Raw genomic sequence first — 22588 nt, 5'->3', positions numbered from 1 at the left:
GTATCGAATTTTATTACGACTCGGTCGATTTTTAATCGTTCGGCGGCAGTAGATATTAGAGAGACAAAAAATGCAAGTGTGTTAGGCGTAATTGCGGTAACTCATTACACAAAAGATGTAAAAGATAAGAAAATTTAAGAATCTGCTAATTTACCCGTTTAATGCTTTTGTATAGTGAGTACTGCAATTAAGCCATAAAATCACTATTTGGTACCTGCTGCAACTGTAACTTGACAACGGAGCTTCAAATACTGCCCGAGTGTTATGACCAGTATTTTTTACGTCTCTTCTTGGGATCTGAAGTGGTATCTAAACAAACTGCCCCTTCCGGGTGATTACTTAAAGCATAATCAAAGAAACGAACGTGTAATCAATTTCGACTTTCTAAATTTTAATTCATTCCCGACCTACTACAACAATAGCGTTTCGAAACAATACGATTTTTCATTAATTTGTTGCATATTGGGATATTTCTCGAAACAGTTACCGATGGAAATTTTTATTGCAAGCGTGTGATTTTGGTACAGGGAGAAGTTACAAAAAAAAAACATATCTACAAATAAATCCTAACTTATTCTGTTATGATGATATAAATAAAATATTCTAAAAAATAGTTATTTGTTTCACTAGGCTAGAAAATGGTCTTTTGGAAATGCGAGGAAAGTATTGAAATCCGAGCCCGGAGGGCGAGGATTTCAATTTCCGAGCATTTCCAAAACATTTTCTAGCCGTGTCAAACACGAAATTTTGTGCGCCGACAATTATTAATAGTTATTTATTTTGACTTGATTTGAATTTGAAACGTCATTCCCTCATTTAGGGGAATTTTATCAGCTGGGAAATAGGTTGGTAGCATGCCACTCAAATCAAACGATTGCAGATTAATTTAAATTCAAATGTGTTTCAGCAAATTTTTGTGGTATCTTTGCTTAATTAGTCTACCTTTATTATTTTCGAAGGTCATTGGCCTCCAAATCGGCACACAAATTGACACAATTGACATTTATGCAGCGATGCCAACCTGCAAAATAAAACCAACTATTCGAAATGTCACTTTTGACTGCCTAGACATTCAAAAGGTGATTTTCTTGCCGCAAATGAGTATGACAAATGCTATGAAAAATGACGGAGGCGCACAAAATATATTTAATTCTTAATTCTAAATCGACGTCACCCCATTCCCCTTCACACAATTAAAAAAACGACCATCACACAGCGATAGTCGCGATAAACAAATATGAATTTGACTAAAACAATAAACTAACAAGGGATTAAGATGTCTTGATGGTCGTTTTATTGTAGTTTAACAAAAAAAAACCGAATTGTTCATCATAAATAAATTAAGAATGCGACCGGACGTCCTGATAGCCGTTTTATTGTAGTTTAAAAAAAATCGTTGACATAAAATACCCCAAAACGTAAGTACTATTTACGATTCGGCCGATTTTTAATCGTTCTAAAGCGGTAGATATTAGGGAGAGTAAAAATGCAAGTAGGTATGTATGGCTTAATTGGGGTACTCATTATACAAAAAGAGTAATCTATCACACTACATAGTTCTTGATTAGTTTTGTTATTTACGACAAGTATCGACATCACTCCACACCCTTTCTCACCAGAAAAAACTGACCATCTTGATGGTCGTTTTATTGTAGTTCAACAAAAAAAAACAGAACCCTTGAACAAACCCCAAACCGCACATCTACAATTATACGATGTTTATACAAAATGTTTAAATACATAAAATATAGTTTACGGTAGCGGCTTCTTTTCTTCGAAAGAAACTCCACTTATTAAAATTAGTCCGAGCTCTGAAAAAAACATAATTTGACATTAATTAATTACGAAAGTTTACTCTCGATTTACAAGAAAATAGATTTTTTACGCATGTTTCGGGTACAAGTATTTGCTTTGGATGGGCTAAATGAGTTCTTTGGGTCCTTATTTCGGTAAAAAAAGAATATTTTGGAAGGTACAGGCAATTTCTGAGTTGGTGTCCTCTAAGCCATAAAATGGGGCTGCTGTAAATCAATAATAATCACATCCTATTTACCCGACTTACGATTTTCTTTTGTGAATATGGTACGGGTACGACTCTCGACTAAGTGTTCTTCATCTTCGTTCATAACTTATGATAACAGGGGTTGGAAAAGGAAAACAACAAACCACCAAAACGGCATCGATAATAGAACAGCAGTAACATAACTTATCCAAAAAAGGTTGTCAAGAATAACAGAATTCGCCTTCTGCGTACATTTTCATTTAAACATAAAAATAAAATAATACAAAATAAATAGAATATTGAAGTAGCAATGATGTTATCGGGGATAATTGAAGTTACAAAATTTGTTCAATTTTTTGCTGTCGGTTTTGCGTTTGAGAAGCTATGGGACCTGTCATGGGTCCCAACCATTTTATGACTTAGCGGACACTAACTCAGAAATCGCCTTAATTATCGTGGAATTCCATGAATTGAACTGACGTCATAAACAAAAATTATCAACAGCAGTCTTTCTTTAAAAACTAAGAATCTATTGTGTAATTGCATGAGTTTAATAAAGAGCGCAAATAAACCTTTTTTGCAAACAACGATACCCGAGAGGTTAACCTCCCAGAAAAATCACGAGAAAATCAGGAAAATTAATGAAAAATCACTTGAAAATTAGGGTCAATCAATAGAAGATCAGAGGAAATCACTAGATCAGGGGAAGTTAGACGAAATCACTAAAAAATCAGGGAAAAATATTAGAACATCAGAGGCCAATCAAAGGAAAATCAGAGGAAATCATAAGGATATCAGGGGAAGTTAGACGAAGTCATAAAAAAATCAGGGGAATTTGGACGAAATTACAAGAAAATACAAAGAAATAAAAGAAAGTTTGGCGTACGCCATTTTTGAAAATTTTAACTTCTGAGATTAATGTTCCTGGGAAATCAATGTATCAGTCTTAATAAATTACTATGAATCGGAATTCGTTACGAAATCAAGGAAACTTAGACGAAATAAAAAAAATCAAAAAATATTAGACGAAATCATTGGAAAATCATTAGTATATCAGGGACAATCAATAGGAAGCCAGGGAAAGTCAGACAAAATCAGAAGAAAATCAGGGAGTGTTAGACGAAATCTAAAAGAAATCAGGGAAAATTAGCGAGGAACAATGTTTCGGTTTTCGCGAAATAAATTTTTAAAACTCTGGGTAAGAGTCCGGTGTTTTCTGGATCATCGCCGTGTGGGGACAAAACCATAAAGTCGAGAGACTCAGTCATAAACATCTCAAAAGGGTCTGATTTTTTGTACACACAACATGTACGGTAGCGGTTTTTTTTGTCTCGGCACTTATTAAAATCCGTCCGATAAACGAAAGCGGAGATTGATTTATTAATTGAGTTCGGCTTAATTAATTAATTCAGGATCTCTTTGACCATCAAGGTGTGTTTTCAGTAAGTATGCGTAACTTACACTTGAACATCTGGAAGCATCTTTAGAAACTTCTCTTTACAAGCGCGAATTCATTATTGTTTATCACACGTCATCATCATTTGATGGACAAACATTTGTTGACACACTTTGTATAAAAAATTTGCATAAATACCAAGTATCTAGCACGCTCTTTTTTGAAATTCCGACTATCAAAAATATAGATTGGGGCGATTTTATCGAAAGTCTAGGCAGATGTAAAGGAAATGATGAACGTGCAGTAAAAAGAATACTTATGCAAAAGTTGAACAGATAAATGAAATGGACACGACGAGTATCTAATTTTGGTGACTATTTATTAAGGCTAGGTCGATTTTTAATGTTTTTACGGCAGTAGATGTTAGAGAAACTAAAAATGCAAATGTGTATGGCTTAATTGCAGGAACTCATTACACAAAAGAAGTAAATCACCACAAATTTTGTTATTTTATGACAGGTACCGACATCACTCCAGACCTCTCCTCACCCGAAAAAACTGACCATCAGACAAACGGGTGGTGAATTTTACCGAATCTGCTACTTTATCAGTTTAATGCTTTTGTGTAGTGACTACTCCAATTAAGCCATAAAATCAGTACTTGGTACCCGCTATAACTGTAACTTGACAGCGGGGCTTCCAATGTTGCCCGACTATTATGACATGACCAGTATTTTTTACCTCTTTTCTCTGGATCTGAAGTGATATGTAAACAAACATATGGACCGCCCCTTCCGGGGGACGAAGACTATTACTCAAAGCATAATCAAAGGACCGAACGTGTAGTGATTTTCGTTTTTCTAAATTTTAATCCATTCCCGACCTACCACAACAAAGTCGTACTCTATTATCTCTAGAAACTGTAGCGTATCCAAACAATTCGATTTTTCATTCATTTTCGCATATTAGGATATTTCTCGAAACAGTTACCCATGGAAATTTTATTGCAAGCGTGTAATTTTGGTACGGGGGCAAGTTACAATAAAACATATCTACAAATAAATCCTAACTTATTCTGTTCTGATGATATAAATAAAATATTCTTCATAATTTAATTCTTAATTCTAAATCGACATCACCCCATATGAACTCAACCAGTTCATATGAACTCGAAGAAAACAATAAATTAACAAGGGATTAAGAAGTCCTGATGGTCGTTTTATTGTAGTTTAACAAAAAAAAACCAAACCGTTCATCATAAATACCCCAAAACGTAAGTACCATTTACGACTCGGCCGACTTTTAATCGTTCTAAAGCAGTCAATAGATATTAGAGAGACTAAAGTGCAAAATGTGTATGATTTAATTAACGTACTTATTACACAAAAGGAGTACACCATCACATCACTTGAGTTAGTTTTGTTACTTTTGACAAGTACCGACATCCACTCCACACCCTTTCTCACCAGAAAAAAACCGACCATCAGACAGGGATAGTCGTGTGGCTCATTTTGCCGATGTTTTTCATCAATAACAAAATCAGCTATTCGGTAGTTTGGTACTATTGTGTAGTGAGTACTCCAATTAAGTCTTAAAATCATGCCGACAATTGTTCAATGAGGAGGTATATATATAAGGATTGGATAAAATAATGTTCACTACAAATGAACCGATAAATAAATATGAATTCGAAGAGAACAATAAATTTACAAGGAATGAAGAATGCGAAATCTCTTAAGAATGGGACAGGACATCCTGATGGTCGTTTTATTGAAGTTTAACAAAAAAATCAGAACTCTGAATATCCCAAAAAGCAACATCTATAATTAAACAATGTTTAAATACATAAAATATAGTTTTCCACGAGAGAAACGGCACTTATTAAAAATCAGTCCGAGCTGTGAAGAAAACATAATCAGACATTAATTAATTACGGAACCGTACTCTCGATTTACAAAAAAAATACGATTTTTCACTCATGTTTCGGATACAAGCATTTGCTTTGAGTGTGCTAAATGAGCTCTTTAGATCCCTATTTCGGTAAAAAAGAATGTTTCGAAAGGTAACTGGGGAATTCCATGAAAAATTATCAACAGCATTTTTTCTTCATAAACTGAGAATCTATTGTGTGATTGCATGAGTTCAACAGCAGATCTGCTTATCAATACTCGAGAATCACTATAAAATCAGGAGAAGTTAGACGAAATCACTAAAAAAATCAGGAGAAAATATTAGAACATCAGGGGCTAATCATAAGAAAATCAGAGGAAATCACTAGGAAATCAGGGTAAATCAGATGAAATTACAAGAAAATCCAAGAAAGTTAATCGAAAACACAAGGAAATCAAGGGAAGTTTGTCGTATGCCATTTTTGAAAATAATTAACTTCTAGGAGTAACCTTCATGGAAAATGAGTCTTAGGCAATCAATATGAATCAGAGGAATTCGTTACGAAATCAGAGAAACTTTGACGAAATACAAAAAAACAAAGAAAGTTAGACGAAATCGATGGAAAAATTTTAGAACATCAGGAGCATTCAATAGGAAACCAGGAAATCAGGGGAAGTTAGGCGAAATCAAAAGAAAATCAGGAAAAATTAGCGAGAAAATAAAAGGAAGTTAAGTGTGTGCCTTTTTTTGATAAGTATTAACCTCTGACAAGTCATGTCATCAATAAGAAATCACTAGACAGACAATAAGGGAAAAACATTAAGATATCAATAGGAAATCAGATATATGACTTGAAAATCAGGAGTTAGACGCGACATCAAAAAAAAAAATCAGGGGATGTTAGACGAAATCACACGAAAATCAGGGGAAGTTAGACAAAATCACAAGAAAATCAGCAACAAAATCAGGTGAACTCAGCCTCGAGTCAATACCAATTTATGAATAAATAAACTTAAACAAACAGGTCGTTTCCAAACAATGGGTCCCAAAATATAAATTATTGTAGCCCATTTATAATTATTGCTGAAATCTCAAAATGTTCTAAAGTTTTTTGACTCGACCATTTTTCTGTATATCCACTTTAAATATGACAGCGAAAATCTCGAAAGTGTATAATAACTCTTATTATTGAGAATATTGAAATGCAATGTTTATTTGCGATTTAACGAATTTACAGGCGATTTCTGTTAAGTCATAAAATGGTTGGGACCTATGACATGTACCAAAACTTCTCAAACGCAAAACGGACCGTAAAAGATTGGACAAATTTTGTAACTTCAATCATCCCGGTTAACATCATGGCTACGTCAATATTCTATTTATTTATAATTTTTTTTATTTCTTTGATTAAATAGAAATTTAGTAAGAGAGCGAACTCTGTTATTCTTTATAATTTTTTTTGGACCAGTTTTGTAACTGCTGCTCTATTATCGATGGTTTGTTGTTTTTCTTTTCCACCCCTGTCATCAGATGTTGTGAACAAAGATCGACCACACTTAGCCGAGAGTCGTACCGCATCACATTCACAAAAGAAAATCGTAAATTGGGTAATTAGGAGATGATTATTACTGATTTACAACAGGCTCATTTTATGGCTTAGAGGACACCAACTCAGAAATCGCCTGTATTCATAGAAACTCACCAATTTATATAAATTCGCGAGATTCTGTAGTATATTTTTTTTCTTGCTATGACGTGGTGCCCAAATGGGAGACTACACCCTGTGTCTTATATTTTTTTCTTCTCATATTGTATGAGTAATAAAATTTGCAATAGGCTCAGAAACCACGAAAGACGAAGCCTGTCTGATTTATGAATTTTCTGCGTAGTACTGTTAAATTTTTAATAGCGAAGCCCGTAGGTTCTTAAAACCTTTTATTCTTTTTTTGATTCTAAAATTTTTAGGAAAATTACATTTTGCCATGCGTAATTCATTTGTATCAGAGTTCTAAAAAACGAAAACCACAAAATATGAAGTTAACTTAACACTTTCTTTGCTAAATGTTAAATGACAAAATGCAATTAACTAGGTGGCCCTCAGAATTCTGTATCGGTTTTTTTGGGAACCTAATTTTTCCGAGGCCATCTTTGTATCATAGTATAACAAATAAACAATCTCAAATTAAAATCCAACGCCACGGAAAAGCGAGGTTCACGGAAAAAGTGAGATCTACAGAATTCCGAGGGCCACCTAGTCTTTATCTATAAATTTGAAGCCACGAAATCCAAATCTCTGAATTTACCGAAGCTGGTTTCACAGGAAGTCGTTATCAAGTCAAAATGAACTTTTTGACAGAAGCCATAGATACCTGTTTGTCTAAAATTTAAAAATTCTCAATAAATTTTCAAAAATATAAATATATATGTAAGACGATAAAAATGTGGTATTTGTAATAATGGTGATGACGTAACTGGGAGTCATTAATGTCGTAATTAAGAGCCCTTGGACTGGCTCAGTAACTTGTGCGCACTCCTGGTTGGGGTGAATGACGCCAGAATGTGTAGCTTCAGGCAGTAAGGAATTGGGCGGTGAACGTGAAGGGTAGAATGAGTGTCGTGCGTGAAGGTGTTCTGGATGGGAACAATTTCCAGAACACCGGTGTGTTTACCTGGGCGTGATTTCCAGGTAGCGTTCTGGATGGGTACAATTTTCAGAACGCTGGTGTAATAACTTGAATGGGCACAATTTCCAAGTGGCGCTCTGGATGGGCACAATTTCCAGAGCGTTGGTGTATTGACTTGGATGGGCACAATTTCCAAGTAGCGTTCTAGATGGGTACAATTTCTAGGACGCTGGTATGGTGACTTGGATGGGGATAATTTCCAAGTTGCGTTCTGGATGGGGATAATTTCCAGAACGCGGGTATTATTGCTTGGATGGGTACAATTTCCAAGTAGCGTCTGGATGGGCACAATTTCCAGTACGCGGGTGGGTACGGTAATGGTTGACTTTGCCGTGCTCGAAGAAAGAAAAGATGTCAAGATGTCACCAGGGTCGGAGTGAGAACATGGGTGTCCTTCAGTTGCAGGAAAAGGGGTCAATGCCAGTAATCCGAGCCGCTATCCAGCGATGGGGCAGGGGGCGGAGCTCCCCCGGTAAGTTATTTCATTAATAAATGATTAAGTCCGATAAGGCAGGTGGCAATATGTTTTGTTGCGAGAATTCCGTGACTTCCCAGTCGAGCTCAGCCCGGACCTGACTAAATAAGGGTGTTCCGGAAGGGGTGAGTCAAGTAGCATTGTGTTGGTAGTTAGAAGTACCCTTTCAAAGAAAGAAAATGAGTACAACCCTGTAATGAGGGTTGGTTTCGTAAATTCAGCATTTAAGTGTAAAAAATCGATTTACATATATATGCATAAAAAGTTGAAGCAAAATCCGCTCTTTCTAGGTGTTGCATTTTTGCTAGACAGTGGACCCTCGACCTTGAGTATTAAAAGTGACTCATAAATAAAATGTCTTATCTTATTTTAAAAAAATCTGTACCAAATAAAATTATAAATTCAAATCATTTTTTAAAAAATCATCCGTTTCAAAAATTAAGAAAAAATTTAAAACCGTGTTGTTAAATCTGTTTTGTTGTTATAACGCTAAATCCTATGTTTTGGTAGAACACAATCACAAAAAAGTATAAAACAATAAACAATTCTCCTTCAAAGAAATCACGTTATCACAAAATAAGTTTAGCTTCTCATTATAAAATCTTGACCACTAGATGGTGTGTGACGACCATCTTGAACGATAGGTGGCGCTAGCGTTTTTTCTGGCGCCCACTGGTGTTCAAGTCGTTCGTTTGGTTACAAAAATTAGCATTGGGTGGTTTCTCTGTTATTTTTATACTCAATGTCCTCGATTATTCGAAATGGTCGGAACGAAGGGTGTTTTGGATAACCTATTTAAATTTCTATATTATTAGAAGTAGCAAGTAGTACTTGACAAAGTCAATAATGTGGTTTCAAACGTATTTAAGGCTCTGTCCTACACCGGTCAAAATGCATAGGAAATAGCGCAAAACGCCATTACTTTTTACGGCCACGAATTAAGAGTTGGAGTTTTGATTTTCACAATGTCCTTCTAATTTATTTAAAAAAAATAAAAACTGAAAAAACGCCATGTCGTTTTACGGACACAGTTTTAGGAGTTTTTGCTTGAACTACGACTCGATAGATGAGGAATTTTATTTTACATCCGGGAAACTTCTTGTTTTTTCCCCACATGAATAGTTTCTTTAGAAAAAAATAAAATGTAATATAAAAATGATTCCCAATTTTCTAAAAGTCGGCAACCCAACTTTATACCTACTTCCTATGAAGAATTGAAGACTGCCTCATCTGAATATAATAACATTTTAACCCTCATGCAAGATTTCTAAAAATAAATTTTAATACATTTTGTCAAAAAATAGATTTAACCGTTGCAAAAAATTCTTAATCGTTAATCTAATTAAAAGTCACTGTTCAAAATCTTTTTTTTTTCAGTTGAGTGTGGTATTTTGAGGTTAGATTTAGTGCAATCAAACTCATCTTTGTTGACAAAAAATTCGCTTTTGACTCTTGAAGTAGACCTCAATTAATAACTTGCATTACAACATTGCATTTAAACAGTCTATTCTATATAGGGCAACGGATTAATTGCATTTCATACATTGATTCTTATACATTTTATTGCATCTTTGACCATTTGGTCCATACATGACTGTCAGGTTGAAATTTTTAGATACCACTATAGCTCTATATTATTACTTCTGTGTTTTGGCAATTTCCCCAACTTTTTTTAAAATAATTACCCATAACATGATTTAACATTTTTAATGATTCCTTTATACATATTTCAAATTTCAAATTGCAGCATTTTTTAAAACTTTTCCAAAATGATGAAAACATTCATTGAGGTGGACATTTGTTCTTAATTTTTGAAATATTTAGTTATGTCAAGATTTGTAATTTTTTAAATTTTCGTGATGCGTATAAAATGTATAGTTTTATTTGATGTCCCGTATAAAAAGTAAAAACAAATTAGTGTTAAAGTTTAATACCCAGTAACACTTCTAGATTCTTCTAGATCTTCTAGAATCCTTCTAGATTGATGAATATCTTTTAAAATTTTGAAACTCACGTTAATATAAGTAGCTGATGGCAAAAGTACAACTACACAAATTTTAACAGCTATTTGTGTATTAAGAGCGCAAAAATTCACATTGCCAATTGAAAGAGACAAAAAGTCTAAAGTCGCGCGGCAACCTCTCGAAATCGGCAATTTGAATTTGCGCTCGAAATACACACAATATTCTTTCTACAATCTTGCATTTTTCGCGATTAAAAACAACTTCTACATCTAATTTTTCGATTATTAAGACCCAAGCGCACACCACCTTCAATGTTGCCATCGAAAAATACACCTATGGCATAAGCAATTTATCGAAAAAAAATCGTGATCGAGTGTTTTTTCAATTTTATAAAAAGCTCTAGAACATATTTTTTACCTACTGTAATTCGATTTTTTACACTTAAAAAATGAATTTACGAAACCAACCCACATTACAGGGTTGTACTCATTTTCTTTCCTTGAAAGGGTACTTCTAACTACCAACACAATGCTACTTGACTCACCCCTTCCGGAACACCCTTATTTAGTTAGGTCCGGGCTTAGCTCGACTGGGAAGTCACGGAATTCTCGCAACAAAACATACTGCCACCTGCCTTATCGCCCTTAATCATTTATTAATGAAATAACTTACCGGGGGAGCTCCGCCCCCTGCCCCATCGCTGGATAGCGGCTCGGATTACTGGCATTGACCCCTTTTTCTGCAACTGAAGGACACCCATGTTCTCACTCCGACCCTGGTGACATCTTGACATCTTTATCTTTCTTCGAGTACGGCAAAGTCAACCATTACCGTACCCACCCGCGTACTGGAAATTAACCATCCAGCACGCTACCTGGAAGTCAGCCATCCAGGCCTTCTGGAAGTAAACCATCCAGGCCCTCTGGAAGTAAACCATCCAGCTCTCTGAAAGTAAGCCATCCAGCCCGACATGTAGCCCCTCGCCTTCTGGAAATCTACCATCCAGAACACTTCCTGGAAATCAGCCATCCAGGCCGCCTGGAAGTCAACCATCCAGACACCACATGTCCCTCACTCAGCGCATTCTGGAAATCTACCATCCAGAACACTTCCTGGAAATCAGCCATCCAGGCACCCCACACACACACACACACACACGCTCATCTCCGCCTCTCTTCGTCCCGATCTCTTTATATCGAGAGATTACCAAGCGAGCCCCGACCACGTCGCACCACGGGAGGCCTGTCACTGTCCCTTTTCCTTCAGGGCTCTTTTCTCTCTCCCTCTTACCCATCGTAAATAAAACATCTGTTTATGGTTAAGAGATTTATTGACTAACCCAGAATATTTAATTGTGGTCGTATTACACTACATGTAATATTTTGTGTTATTTTTGTACTGCTTTTTGACATTACAATAACGACATTGTCTTATTTGACACCACGCCTCTAGATTTTATTAACTTACTTTTATTGCCAATTTTTTCTTCAATTTTAATATATTTTTCGAAAAAGTAGAACATATTACGCATTTCTGAATCAAGAAAATTATTATCTTTCAAATTATGAAAAAAAAAAAATATGGATGCCAATTTAAAATAAGAAAGTTGAATATCGCCTAACAAATTTACAAAAATTCTAAAATCATCAGTTTATAGTAAATTAAAAAGGATTTAATTTGTATTTAAAATTTTTAAAATCAGTCCATAAAAATTTTTTATGTTTGAACTGATGTCTAGCTTATGTTGATTTTTTTCATGGAAATTCCACAGTTTGACAGAAACACAACTTCAAAATCGCGAGTAAAATTTAAAACACTGCAGAGATGTTTGGGAACATTTTGTTTGAGAATGTTGTGTAGCTATGATTAGTGAGTGGAAGAGAAATAATTTGTGAACCATGCAATTCTCTCTTTTTCTTATGCCAATCCAAGTATGTTATTTTGTAGTACAAAACTGTTGACTTGGTGTTCAAAACAAACAAAATATTATAAATGCATGACAACGAAAGAAAGAGGTTCAGTTTGAGCGACATTCTGCAAGGCACTGTTCGAGAAAAATAAAGTCAGTGGCAGTTAAAAAGTGATTAAAAGTTTTACCACACTACACAAAGTTATGCCATCAATTGTGTAGTTTCGAAACAAACCAATCAACCAGTGGGTCAACCATAACCGTATAAATTGGTTTTATACTGATTTGCGTCAAGAAAATCACCTTTTGAAAGTCTAGGTAATCGTGACATTTCGAATAGTTGGTTTTATTTTGCAAGTTGACATCGCTGCATAAATGTCAATTGTCAATTTGTGTGATTTTGAAAGAGAAGCGGGAAAAATATCACGGTTTTACGGAAATACGTAGAAGACGTTTTCAGTGGTTTTTATTATTTTAAGGTAAAAGTGAAAATTCCAAAATCCTGATCTCACTTGGCACCACTTATATGCCCAAACTACAAAAAAATTACTGCACCGACATGATTTTGAAAACTAATTGATAAAATAGCTTTTTTTTCCTCAAATGACTGCATGATTTGCATAAGGTTTAAAATGAAAACAAAGATATTTTGTCCAGTTATGTCATAAAGAATTTGAATTAGCGACTGCTTTCTCAAAAACTCAAAAATCGCTAAATATGTATTCCAATTCTTAGGTGTTGCGAGGCCAAACTAACACTAATAAAAACACATTTTTGCATTCGATTCTGAAGCTTGATCAACCGTAAACGTATGTAAATTTGCAAATTTTTATCTTTTAAATGAAACTTTTAGAGTTTAAGCTATTAGAATTTGTTAACTGAAATGAATTAATTCTTGATTTCCAAAAAGCTAACTTGTTGACTCAAAGAGTTTGCGATCTTTATCGAACATCAAACTTTCAAAGCGATTTCGTAATCAATTTAAAAAAAAACACATAAAAAAACGATAAGTTTAAGATTACAAAAATTACTACCAACAAAAAAAATTTCTCTTAATAATAAAACTAAAAAATATCCATATTTAACCTAACGAAAAGACAGAATAGAATGAAATCCTTGACGAGCAAAAATAGTAATTCTTCCATTCGTTGGATCAACATAATTCTGCCTTGACGTACCAAAGCTATTGAGAATTACAACAGTACTTATAAAACCAGCTTAGCTGATTAGTTCTGCTATGTTATTGCACAAAGCAGAAGCTCCGTTGCGAATGTGTTCCACGTCCCACACTATGACCTTCAAACGTTGCTCATCCTGCAATAAATATATTCAATCAAGAGTCGAACACACAAATCATTACATTATACGTATCCATTTTAGCTCTGCAAGTGAAAATAAACGTCTTGAAAGCGGCTTCTTGGAATAGGGAAATGGTAGCGTCCGAGTGGTGTTCATTTTCCATTGCTAGACCAACTTCTTGCGCAGTTTTGTTGAGAATCTTCTCAGCAGTTGCAGAAAACACCGTCACCCAATGAGATCCACTAAAATCGGCAATGAGCATCTGAAATCAATAATTAAGGAATATAAGTAGTGCATGTAATTAAAGTAGAGATGTACCAAATTTGGTTGTTCGAAATTTAAAACTGTCGAAGTTACGAAATTTTATAGACAAATTTTGACTTTGAGTTAGTCCTCCATTTAAAAAATTCTAAAATTCTTACTTCTCGTTCTAAAATGCTATAATTTAATATACTTAATAAGCATCTCCAAACCAGTAAATATACCAAATTAAACTATTCTAACTTTAAAACTGTCAAAGTTTCGGAATTTAAGGAAATTTGTGTTTGTTTTTCAACATAAAAAAATTCTAAAATTCTTACTTCTTGTTCTAAAATTCTATAATTTAATACACTAAATAAGCATTCTGAAAGTAGTAAAAGTACCACATTTGGTTGTTCTATCTTTAAAACTGTTGAAGTTTCGAAATTTTATAGACACATTTTGATTTTGAGTTAATCCTCCATTATGAAAAGTTCTAAAATTCTTACTTCTTGTTCTAAAATTCTATAATTTAATACACTAAATAAGCATTCTAAAAGTAGTAAAAGTACCAAATTTGGTTGTTCAAACTTTAAAACTGTCGAAGTTTCGACATTTTATAGACAAATTTTGATTTTGAGTTAGTCCTCCATATGAAAAATTCTAAAATTCTTAGTTCTTGTTCTCAAATTCTATCATTTAATACACTAAATAAGCATTCTGAAAGTAGTAAATGTACCAAATTTGGTTGTTCGAACTTTAAAACTGTCAAAGTTACGAAATTTTATAGACAAATTTTGATTTTGAGTTAGGCCTCCATATGAAAAATTCTAAAATTCTTACATCTTGTTCTAAAATTCTATAATTTAATACACTAGATAAGCATTCTGAAAGTAGTAAAAGTACCAAATTTGGCTGTTCTATCTTTAAAACTGTCGAAGTTTCGACATATTATAGACAAATTTTGATTTTGAGTTAATCCTTCATATGAAAAATTTTAAAATTCTTACTTCTTGTTCTAAAATTCTATAATTTAATACACTAAATCAGCATTCTGAAAGTAGTAAAAGTACCAAATTTGGTTGTTCGAGCTTTCAAACTGTCGAAGTGACGAAATTTTAAAGACAAATTTTGATTTTGAGTTAGGCCTCCATATGAAAAATTCTATAATTCTTACTTCTTGTTTTAAAATTCAATAATTTAACTCACTAAATAAGCATTCTGAAAGTAGTAAAAGTACCAAATTTGGATGTTCTATCTTTAAAACTGCCGAAGTTACGAAATTTTATAGACAAATTTTGATTTTGAGTTAGTCCTCCATATGAAAAATTCTATAATTCTTACTTCTTGTTTTAAAATTCAATAATTTAACTCACTAAATAAGCATTCTGAAAGTAGTAAAAGTACCAAATTTGGATGTTCTATCTTTAAAACTGCCGAAGTTACGAAATTTTATAGACAAATTTTGATTTTGAGTTAGTCCTCCATATGAAAAATTCTAAAATTCTTACTTCTTGTTTTAAAATTCTATAATTTAATTCACTAAATAAGCATTCTAAAAGTAGTAAATGTACCAAAATTGGTTGTTCTATCTTTGAAATAGTCGAAGTGACAAAATTTTATAGACAAATTTTGATTTTGAGTTAGGCCTCCATATGAAAAATTCTAAAATTCTTACTTCTTGTTCTAAAATTCTATAATTTAATACACCAAATAAGCATTCTGAAAGTAGTAAAAGTACCAAATTTGGTTGTTCTATCTTTAAAACTGTCGAAGTTACGAAATTTTATAGACAAATTTTGACTTTGAGTTAGTCCTCCATATGAAAAATTCTAAAATTCTTACTTCTTGTTCTAAAACTCTATAATTTAATACACTAAATAAGCATTCCGAAATTAGTAAATGTACCAAATTTGGTTGTTCGAACTTTAAAACTGTCAAAGTTACGAAATTTAATACACAGATTTTAATTAAGTTAGTCCTGCAAATGATTAATAATTATAAAAGAAATTGTCTCACTCGGAGAAGTAGACTGTACTTGAAGTTTGGATATTCTTTCTCACATCTGTCACATCTGTACATTCTATTATCCAGTTCGATGACCTTTTTGTTGCAGTCATTAAAAGGACAGGCTTTATAAACCGCGTTCTCGGAAATAACAATAAGGATTGTCGCCGAAGTTCGAAAATACTGCAAGCCATCCAAATTCTGGATTTCTTGCAAGTTGATCCATCGCGCTGGCACTCTTTTCTGTTGTGTGAAACTGCAGTACTGTCCTCTAGTGCTAAACCACTCTTTAAGTTCTTTACTGCCTTCATTGTCGGGGTCAACTTTCAGATGACTGTTCATTCCAATGGACAATTGTTTCGCGCCACCAAACTCTCCAATTCTTACTCCTCTGAGAAGAAGAACCGGATGTTCGGAACCGTTGAAGTTTTCAGCTTGGGCTCCCCACAATGTTAAATTGATCTGAAAAATCAAGTCACTTTATAAAAATAGCGAGTCTTACGTACGGTGGTTTCTGATTGGTCCACTAATACGACGTCACGTTTGTGAAGATCCTCATTGGTTCGTCTTGACGTCACGTTTTGTAGCTCTGAAGAGTTTAGACAAACGGCTATGACGTCGATGATGGTGTTTACATCCATTTTGATGACATCGGAAAGGTTTGTGAAGTTGTATTTCACTTGAGGGATGTCCTCAATGTCGTTGGTTTGTTGAACAACACTTCTTTCACACATCTTAATTTCGTACTCATGTTTTAGAGAATTGAAGTTTTTTTTCGCTGAAATCACGTGACAGTTACTCAAATAGTAAACTTTGTCCACCTCCACGGCATTGAAAAACTTTTCCGCCACGTTATTGAATGCCACACATCTTATTTCTCCACTGCTATCAATGAGGTCAAAGTTAAAAACTTTTATGTTACTTCCTGGCCGACGAGAATTCTTCATCTCGGATTTATTCGTTACTCTAGCTTTAATCATCCATTTTTTTCCATAAGGGTTAAGTCCTTCTATCGGGGTTATTTTTTTACTTTTTGATTCCGCTGAAGGGGTCACCTGTGCGTTCTCTTTTAACATTTCTTCGTTAAATACTTCAGGATTCCCAATTCTACCTCCAACTAGAGAACCAGATAGCAAAGTTTCGAGGTTTAAAACCACAAGAATTTTTGTGCCTGATGGTATACTGGTCATTCTGTACTCTTTTAGTTTGACCACCGAGAACTCTTCAATTTGTATAGTGGGATCAGCAACAAAGACCACTGTACCTGAGGAGAACTTTCCATCAGAAAGCACAAGCCTGTAGCGATGTTTGTCGGAATTCTCTTGTATAAGTTTGAAGCCGATAATTTGTAGAATTGGGTCGAGGATTTCTTCGTTCTTCATGATGGGCTGGAACAATTTATAAAATTTACAAAGTAGATCCGGCCAAAATTAAAATAGTATATTATGAAACGCGTTTCATAATGAACATTTTGCCGCACGTACGTTTTTTTACATAAAGTAGTAAGTGCGGCAAAATGCATTATGAACAAGTATCATACGCTATATTTTCTATTTCGCCTTATTTTAAACGAAAAAACTTTATTTCGAAATCTAGTGCATTTTAGGGTAGTTGGCATTTGCAAAATGTTCGGGAAAAAAATTCCAAGTAGCCAAACCCAATTTCAGTCAGTTTGACAGGTGTGACGTTTTGAGGTTACCGGACCGCAAGGGAGCCAAGAGAGCGAAGATGTTGATCATGACCATGATGGTTCTCTTGCATCCAAAGAGTTTTTCTCTGATGAATTATTAAGCCAAGTACAACAAGAAATAATAGTGTATTGATCGATTTATCATGGTTTATCAAAACCAAAATCTAAATTGTCAACGTTGACGGTTTGTCTGCTGCAAGCCTAAGAAAAATATATGTTCCTGGAAATATTGGCACGGGATTGGTCCATTACGATACCGAAATACGCTCGAACGCGTATCGAAATATCTTCATTATGAACGCGAAATAGATAAATGTTTATTAAAGAACGATTGAAGAACGAATAATTTGTTTAATTCTGTAATACTGTTTTCTCTTTCATATTCAGAAGATGGCAAAAAATAGAGTAATCAGTGAATAGGAATCCAAAAATAAAAAAGCTAAAGGATTTAAGAATTTAGAAAATATAAGTAACAAAAACTTGAAATAAAACTCTGGACAATATAACGGGAATCTGTAAAGTTAAAGAAAATTTAAAGACTTCTCAGGATTTATAAAAACTAAATACAATTTGAGGAAAAATTCAAGAGGTTCTAAAAAAATCTTTAGCAAAAAAGCAAACATATTTGATTAAATTTCAATTTTGACTTTGATTGATTAATCAAAGTCAAAATTTAGAGACTCTAAACAGAATCTACAAAAACTCTAAAAAACTTTAAAGAAAAACCTAAACAGGCTCAAGATGATCTAAGAAAATAGAGAAATTTTACTCTTGAAATTGGAGACTATCTTAATAAAACAGCATTTTTTCCTCAAATTTTGAATACAATTTGCATTAAATCTAAAATGACAACTGAGATATTTTTAACACATTTATATTGAAAAAATATTAAATTAGCAGTTGATTTTACAAACCCTCACAATTAACTAAAAATTAAATTTTTGAATCGTCGCGACGTCAAAACTATCGGTGATAAAAAAAAACACTAATTTTTGCGTCAGTTTCTAGTGTTTTGACAAGTATGAGCGTAAACAAATTTTCAAAATTTTATCTTTGAAATTTAAGACGATTTTGGGGGTGAACACAAAAATATTGCCGAGCCCTGTAAAAAAAGCAAACGTAATCTACAAATAAAAAAAGTGTCAAAAACTCAAAAAATCTACAAAAACTGTAGAAAACTTTAAAGAAAAAACCTAAACGGGCTCAAACAGGTTTAAGAATTATTCAAAGAAAATTTATATGCACAATCTAGAGAAAATTTAGATATAAACCAAAGAAGAATCGATAACATTTTTACAGAATTGGAACAAAAATCTAGATCATCTAAGGAGCACTAGACCAAATTTAAGATAATCCAAAAGATCTACATCTAAACAAATTGGAAATTCTAAAATTCAGCATAAGAAATAAATTTTAAAAGAAATTATAGACTATAGACTAGCCAGGGGAAATCTAAACATGATTTCGGAAAAAAATTGTGGTGGGGAAGTGAAGTAATTTCTAAAAACTCTCTTATCGTTTAAAAGATACAAAACCAAAACGTTGAAAAAACTTTCAAATAATTAAAATCAACCTAACGGGACTTTAATTTGATAGAGTACTTATAGGATAATCCGAAAATGCAAATTTGACTTTTGTGTTAATTCAAAAAAAAATTGATTTTAAATTGTCAAAATAGTTTAGTAAACATGTATAAGGGAGCAGTTTAGGAAAATAAAAAGCTTATTAAAAAAAAATAAATTTTAAATTTTGCGGCGCAGTGTACAATATTCCAATTATGCATCATTATTATGCATTTGATTATAAAAGAAGCAGGATAGGTAAAGTTTGCCACTATTTTCTCAATTTTGATTTAAAAAAGCATATAAAATAGCATATTTCTTGAGATATTGAGTGGTATTCCTGAGCTAATTTGGCAACACTGTGACTAGTATGTATAAAGGTTGACTTTAAGTCTGATTGAGCCTCTTGGCCATCTAAGCATTTCCCCTGAACTCCTCAAGCACTAGATAAATCTTAAATCTGGAAACATCGAGTAAAAAATTGATATTGAACTCAATTTTAACAAGAGCACAATTACATCGATCTCCAATACATCGATTTTGAAAAATAGTAAATAAAAAACTCAATATAGCATAGTTTATTGTGAAAAACAAAAATAAATAAAAACCTTAAATAATAAACAAAATAACAAGTAAATAAATTATAAAAAAAAATAACAAATTTGAGATTAATACGAATAAACAAAATTCTAAAATATACGTTGACAACCAACCAAACGAAATATCACCAAAATCAAGAGTGTAAAATAAAATACATACATCGAAACCGCAATCAATCGAGTTGTAATCGTAATGATACATCGAAAATAAAAATATTTGTATTAAAAATCGATGTTTTTTTGGCAAAATCGATATTAGTAAAAAATCGATGTAAAAGTCCCAGATTTAATACATGTCGATGTCACAGTAATCGTTTGCAAGCCAATTCTAGGCTTTTGACAATTCTAGGCACACAATCTTTTTTTCAAATTTAACATTTTTAATAGCTAATAGTACTGATGTTTTGTTTACTAAAATTGGTCGCATTCAATTTCCTAATATGTTTCAGCCAATTCTATCTGATGAAGTGAAACTAATAAAAGAAGGAAACCCAGGTTTTTATGTTTTTTATGACCTGCCTTTATGAACTTGTCAAGTTTATCCGCGACTTAACCACACATTCTGATTAACACTGGCGTTCGTTAACCGCTTCGTTTCCTCTACATGTATAAAACAAATTATTTTACTATTGTATTCAAATTTGAGTGCATATTTTGCCCTTTGCTAAGAGTTTTAACGATTGGAACTTGTAAAAACAGTAAAAATTGTTTTGTTTTGAGTCAAACACGACTAGCCCGCTTTAGACAAATGTGGCCTCACTCTCCCACTATTATTGTGTTATTAACCTGTCACTGTTGCAACGCAGGTCAAAATTATGCTGGCTCAGATAAAATTAAATCTATTTTGTTCAGAATCCCTCAAATTTTAAAATAAATAAAACCAGTTAAATCTAATAATTCAACCTACGCACTGATATTTTGTAAACTCATCAACGTAATAACAATTACAGTGATTCAAGACTACTTTGAATTAAATTTATGTACATACCAAAATAACTCCTTCAGAGAGATCCAACTTCATTTTGAACGAACTCATGGCTAAACACAAATTTGCAAATAGTAACCTCGTCTTCAGAACGTCACAAATTGTAATTATGTTTCGCTTTTCACTCACTAAATCTTATCGAAGGTTAATAATAACAACAACGCAACTAAGTCGGTGCAGCGCGCGCGCCTTTCTTATCCACTAGGTTGACCTTCGCATAATTACCACTTATTCCAGCTTTCTCGCTCTGAAGGTCACATGGAAATGCACATGTCGGACCGCCAGTCGTCTTTCAGCTCTCGAGTTGAAAGTTTCAACAACACTAATAATTACACTAGGCGACATGATTTTTCTAACATTAATAAACCCTGGCGGTATAATTCATTTATTGCATTCTAATTACGAATATGAATATAAAATATATCCAACACGTCACATTTTAAAAATTTGATTTTTTTTGTAAATTTTCAAATAGTAATTTATTTCGCTTTATTTTCATTTTTAAAATTTTTATTTCAATTATTATTTTTTTGCGTAGTAAGCCGTGATCAATTATTGTAATGTCAAAGCAATTGTCGATTTAATTCGCTAAAATCGGCGACGCAAAAGTTCGAGAAGGAATTTTTGTTGGGCCGCAAATCAGGAAACTGATTAAAGGTGAAATTTTCGACCAAAAACTTAACCAACAAGAGCAAGCTGCCTGGAATTCATTAAAAAGCGTTATAGCGCGATTTCTTGGGAATAACAAGCACCCAGAGTACAGAACATTAATTGAAACTTTATTGAAGAGTTATAGAAAATTGGGAAGCCGTATGTCACTAAAAGTTTACTTTCCTCCATTCCCACCTGGATTTTTTCCCAGAAAACCTCGAAGCTGTTAGTGATGAACAAAGACCAAGACATTGGTGCTATGAAGAGGCACTATCAAGGCAGATAAGATCCTGCAATGCTTGGAGATTTTTGTTGGAGCCTCTAGAGACAAGATAATAGTCCTCATAAGAGAAAAAAAATAGTCTCTACATTAATTTTTCTATGTTCAAATTTTTTATTTCTTGTTTTTTATGTTGAATAATTGTTGTAATTTGAAAAAAATAACTTTTTTTTAATTTTTAACTGATTTTCTACCATTACAGTAAATTACTTTATCTATACATATACAATTTTGTTAAGTTCTATAACAAAAAAACTGTACGTCATGAAAAAATTTGGTTGTCATATCTGATCTCTATTAACATTATTTGACTGCGTATAGCTTATTCAGTTAATGTTAGAGATTCAGTTAATTTCAAAATGTCGGCTAGTGTTATTATTATAGAGGGTGATTTTTTAAAATCGGGATGGCGTTTCAACAGTATTTTAATTAAATTAGGTAGATTAAACACAAAAACATCTTGCAGAAACACAATTTTGTTAAAAATCGAATAAATAAATCTTAAGTTAATCAAAACCATGAATGGTTGAATTGTTTGCTACTTGATACTTTAAATAACCAGCTTCTTTTAACTACTCTTTCGTTCATCTACTTTAATTAAATTTTTCACTTCACTTCACTCAAAATATAAATTCCAAGAATTTAAAATTAGTGGACAAATCAGTTTGAACTATTTACTTAACACATCAGATACTGAATACATAAAAAAGTAATTTCATAATTTGTTTTTGGATTAAAACTTTGTTAAGAAAATTTGTGACACCCGTGACAACATTTTAACAAAACTTGGCAAAACTGGTTGAAATCTGTGGAGTTTAAAATTGATAATTTGTATACAAAGTAACAAATTGATAATGTAGTTTTTGCACTAATTAAAGTTAAAAGATATATCAGTGAAATATTAAAAATAAATGTCACGGGTGTGACAATTGTTAGATCGGACTTTCCAAATTTG

The 22588-nt window shown here is 33.0% G+C and overlaps 1 protein-coding gene across 2 annotated transcripts; it reads right to left on the bottom strand.

The window, feature by feature from the left end:
- Positions 1 to 13318: 13318 nt before the first annotated feature.
- On the bottom strand, positions 13319 to 20936 carry LOC148166811 (replication protein A 70 kDa DNA-binding subunit-like). 2 transcript variants are annotated; one of them, XM_088048454.1, is made up of 5 exons: positions 20706 to 20935; positions 16373 to 17254; positions 15879 to 16328; positions 13681 to 13881; positions 13319 to 13634 (listed from the first exon to the last, which is right to left on the bottom strand). In XM_088048454.1, exons 1-5 carry the CDS (start codon positions 20751 to 20753, stop codon positions 13539 to 13541), a joined length of 1677 nt encoding a protein of 558 aa, XP_087904580.1. In that variant the 5' UTR covers positions 20754 to 20935; the 3' UTR covers positions 13319 to 13538. The 2 variants fall into 2 exon arrangements, with proteins under 2 accessions (XP_087904580.1, XP_087904581.1); XM_088048455.1 differs by having other exon boundaries at positions 13531 to 13634; positions 13688 to 13881; positions 20706 to 20936.
- Between the last annotated feature and the right edge of the window lie 1652 nt (positions 20937 to 22588).

Source organism: Gnatocerus cornutus, unplaced genomic scaffold, assembly GCF_029298725.1.
Source record: "Gnatocerus cornutus isolate USDA-ARS CGAHR unplaced genomic scaffold, icGnaCorn1.1 Chromosome13, whole genome shotgun sequence".
Classification (NCBI taxonomy): domain Eukaryota; kingdom Metazoa; phylum Arthropoda; class Insecta; order Coleoptera; family Tenebrionidae; genus Gnatocerus; species Gnatocerus cornutus.
This window is presented reverse-complemented; position numbering and strand designations above follow the sequence as displayed.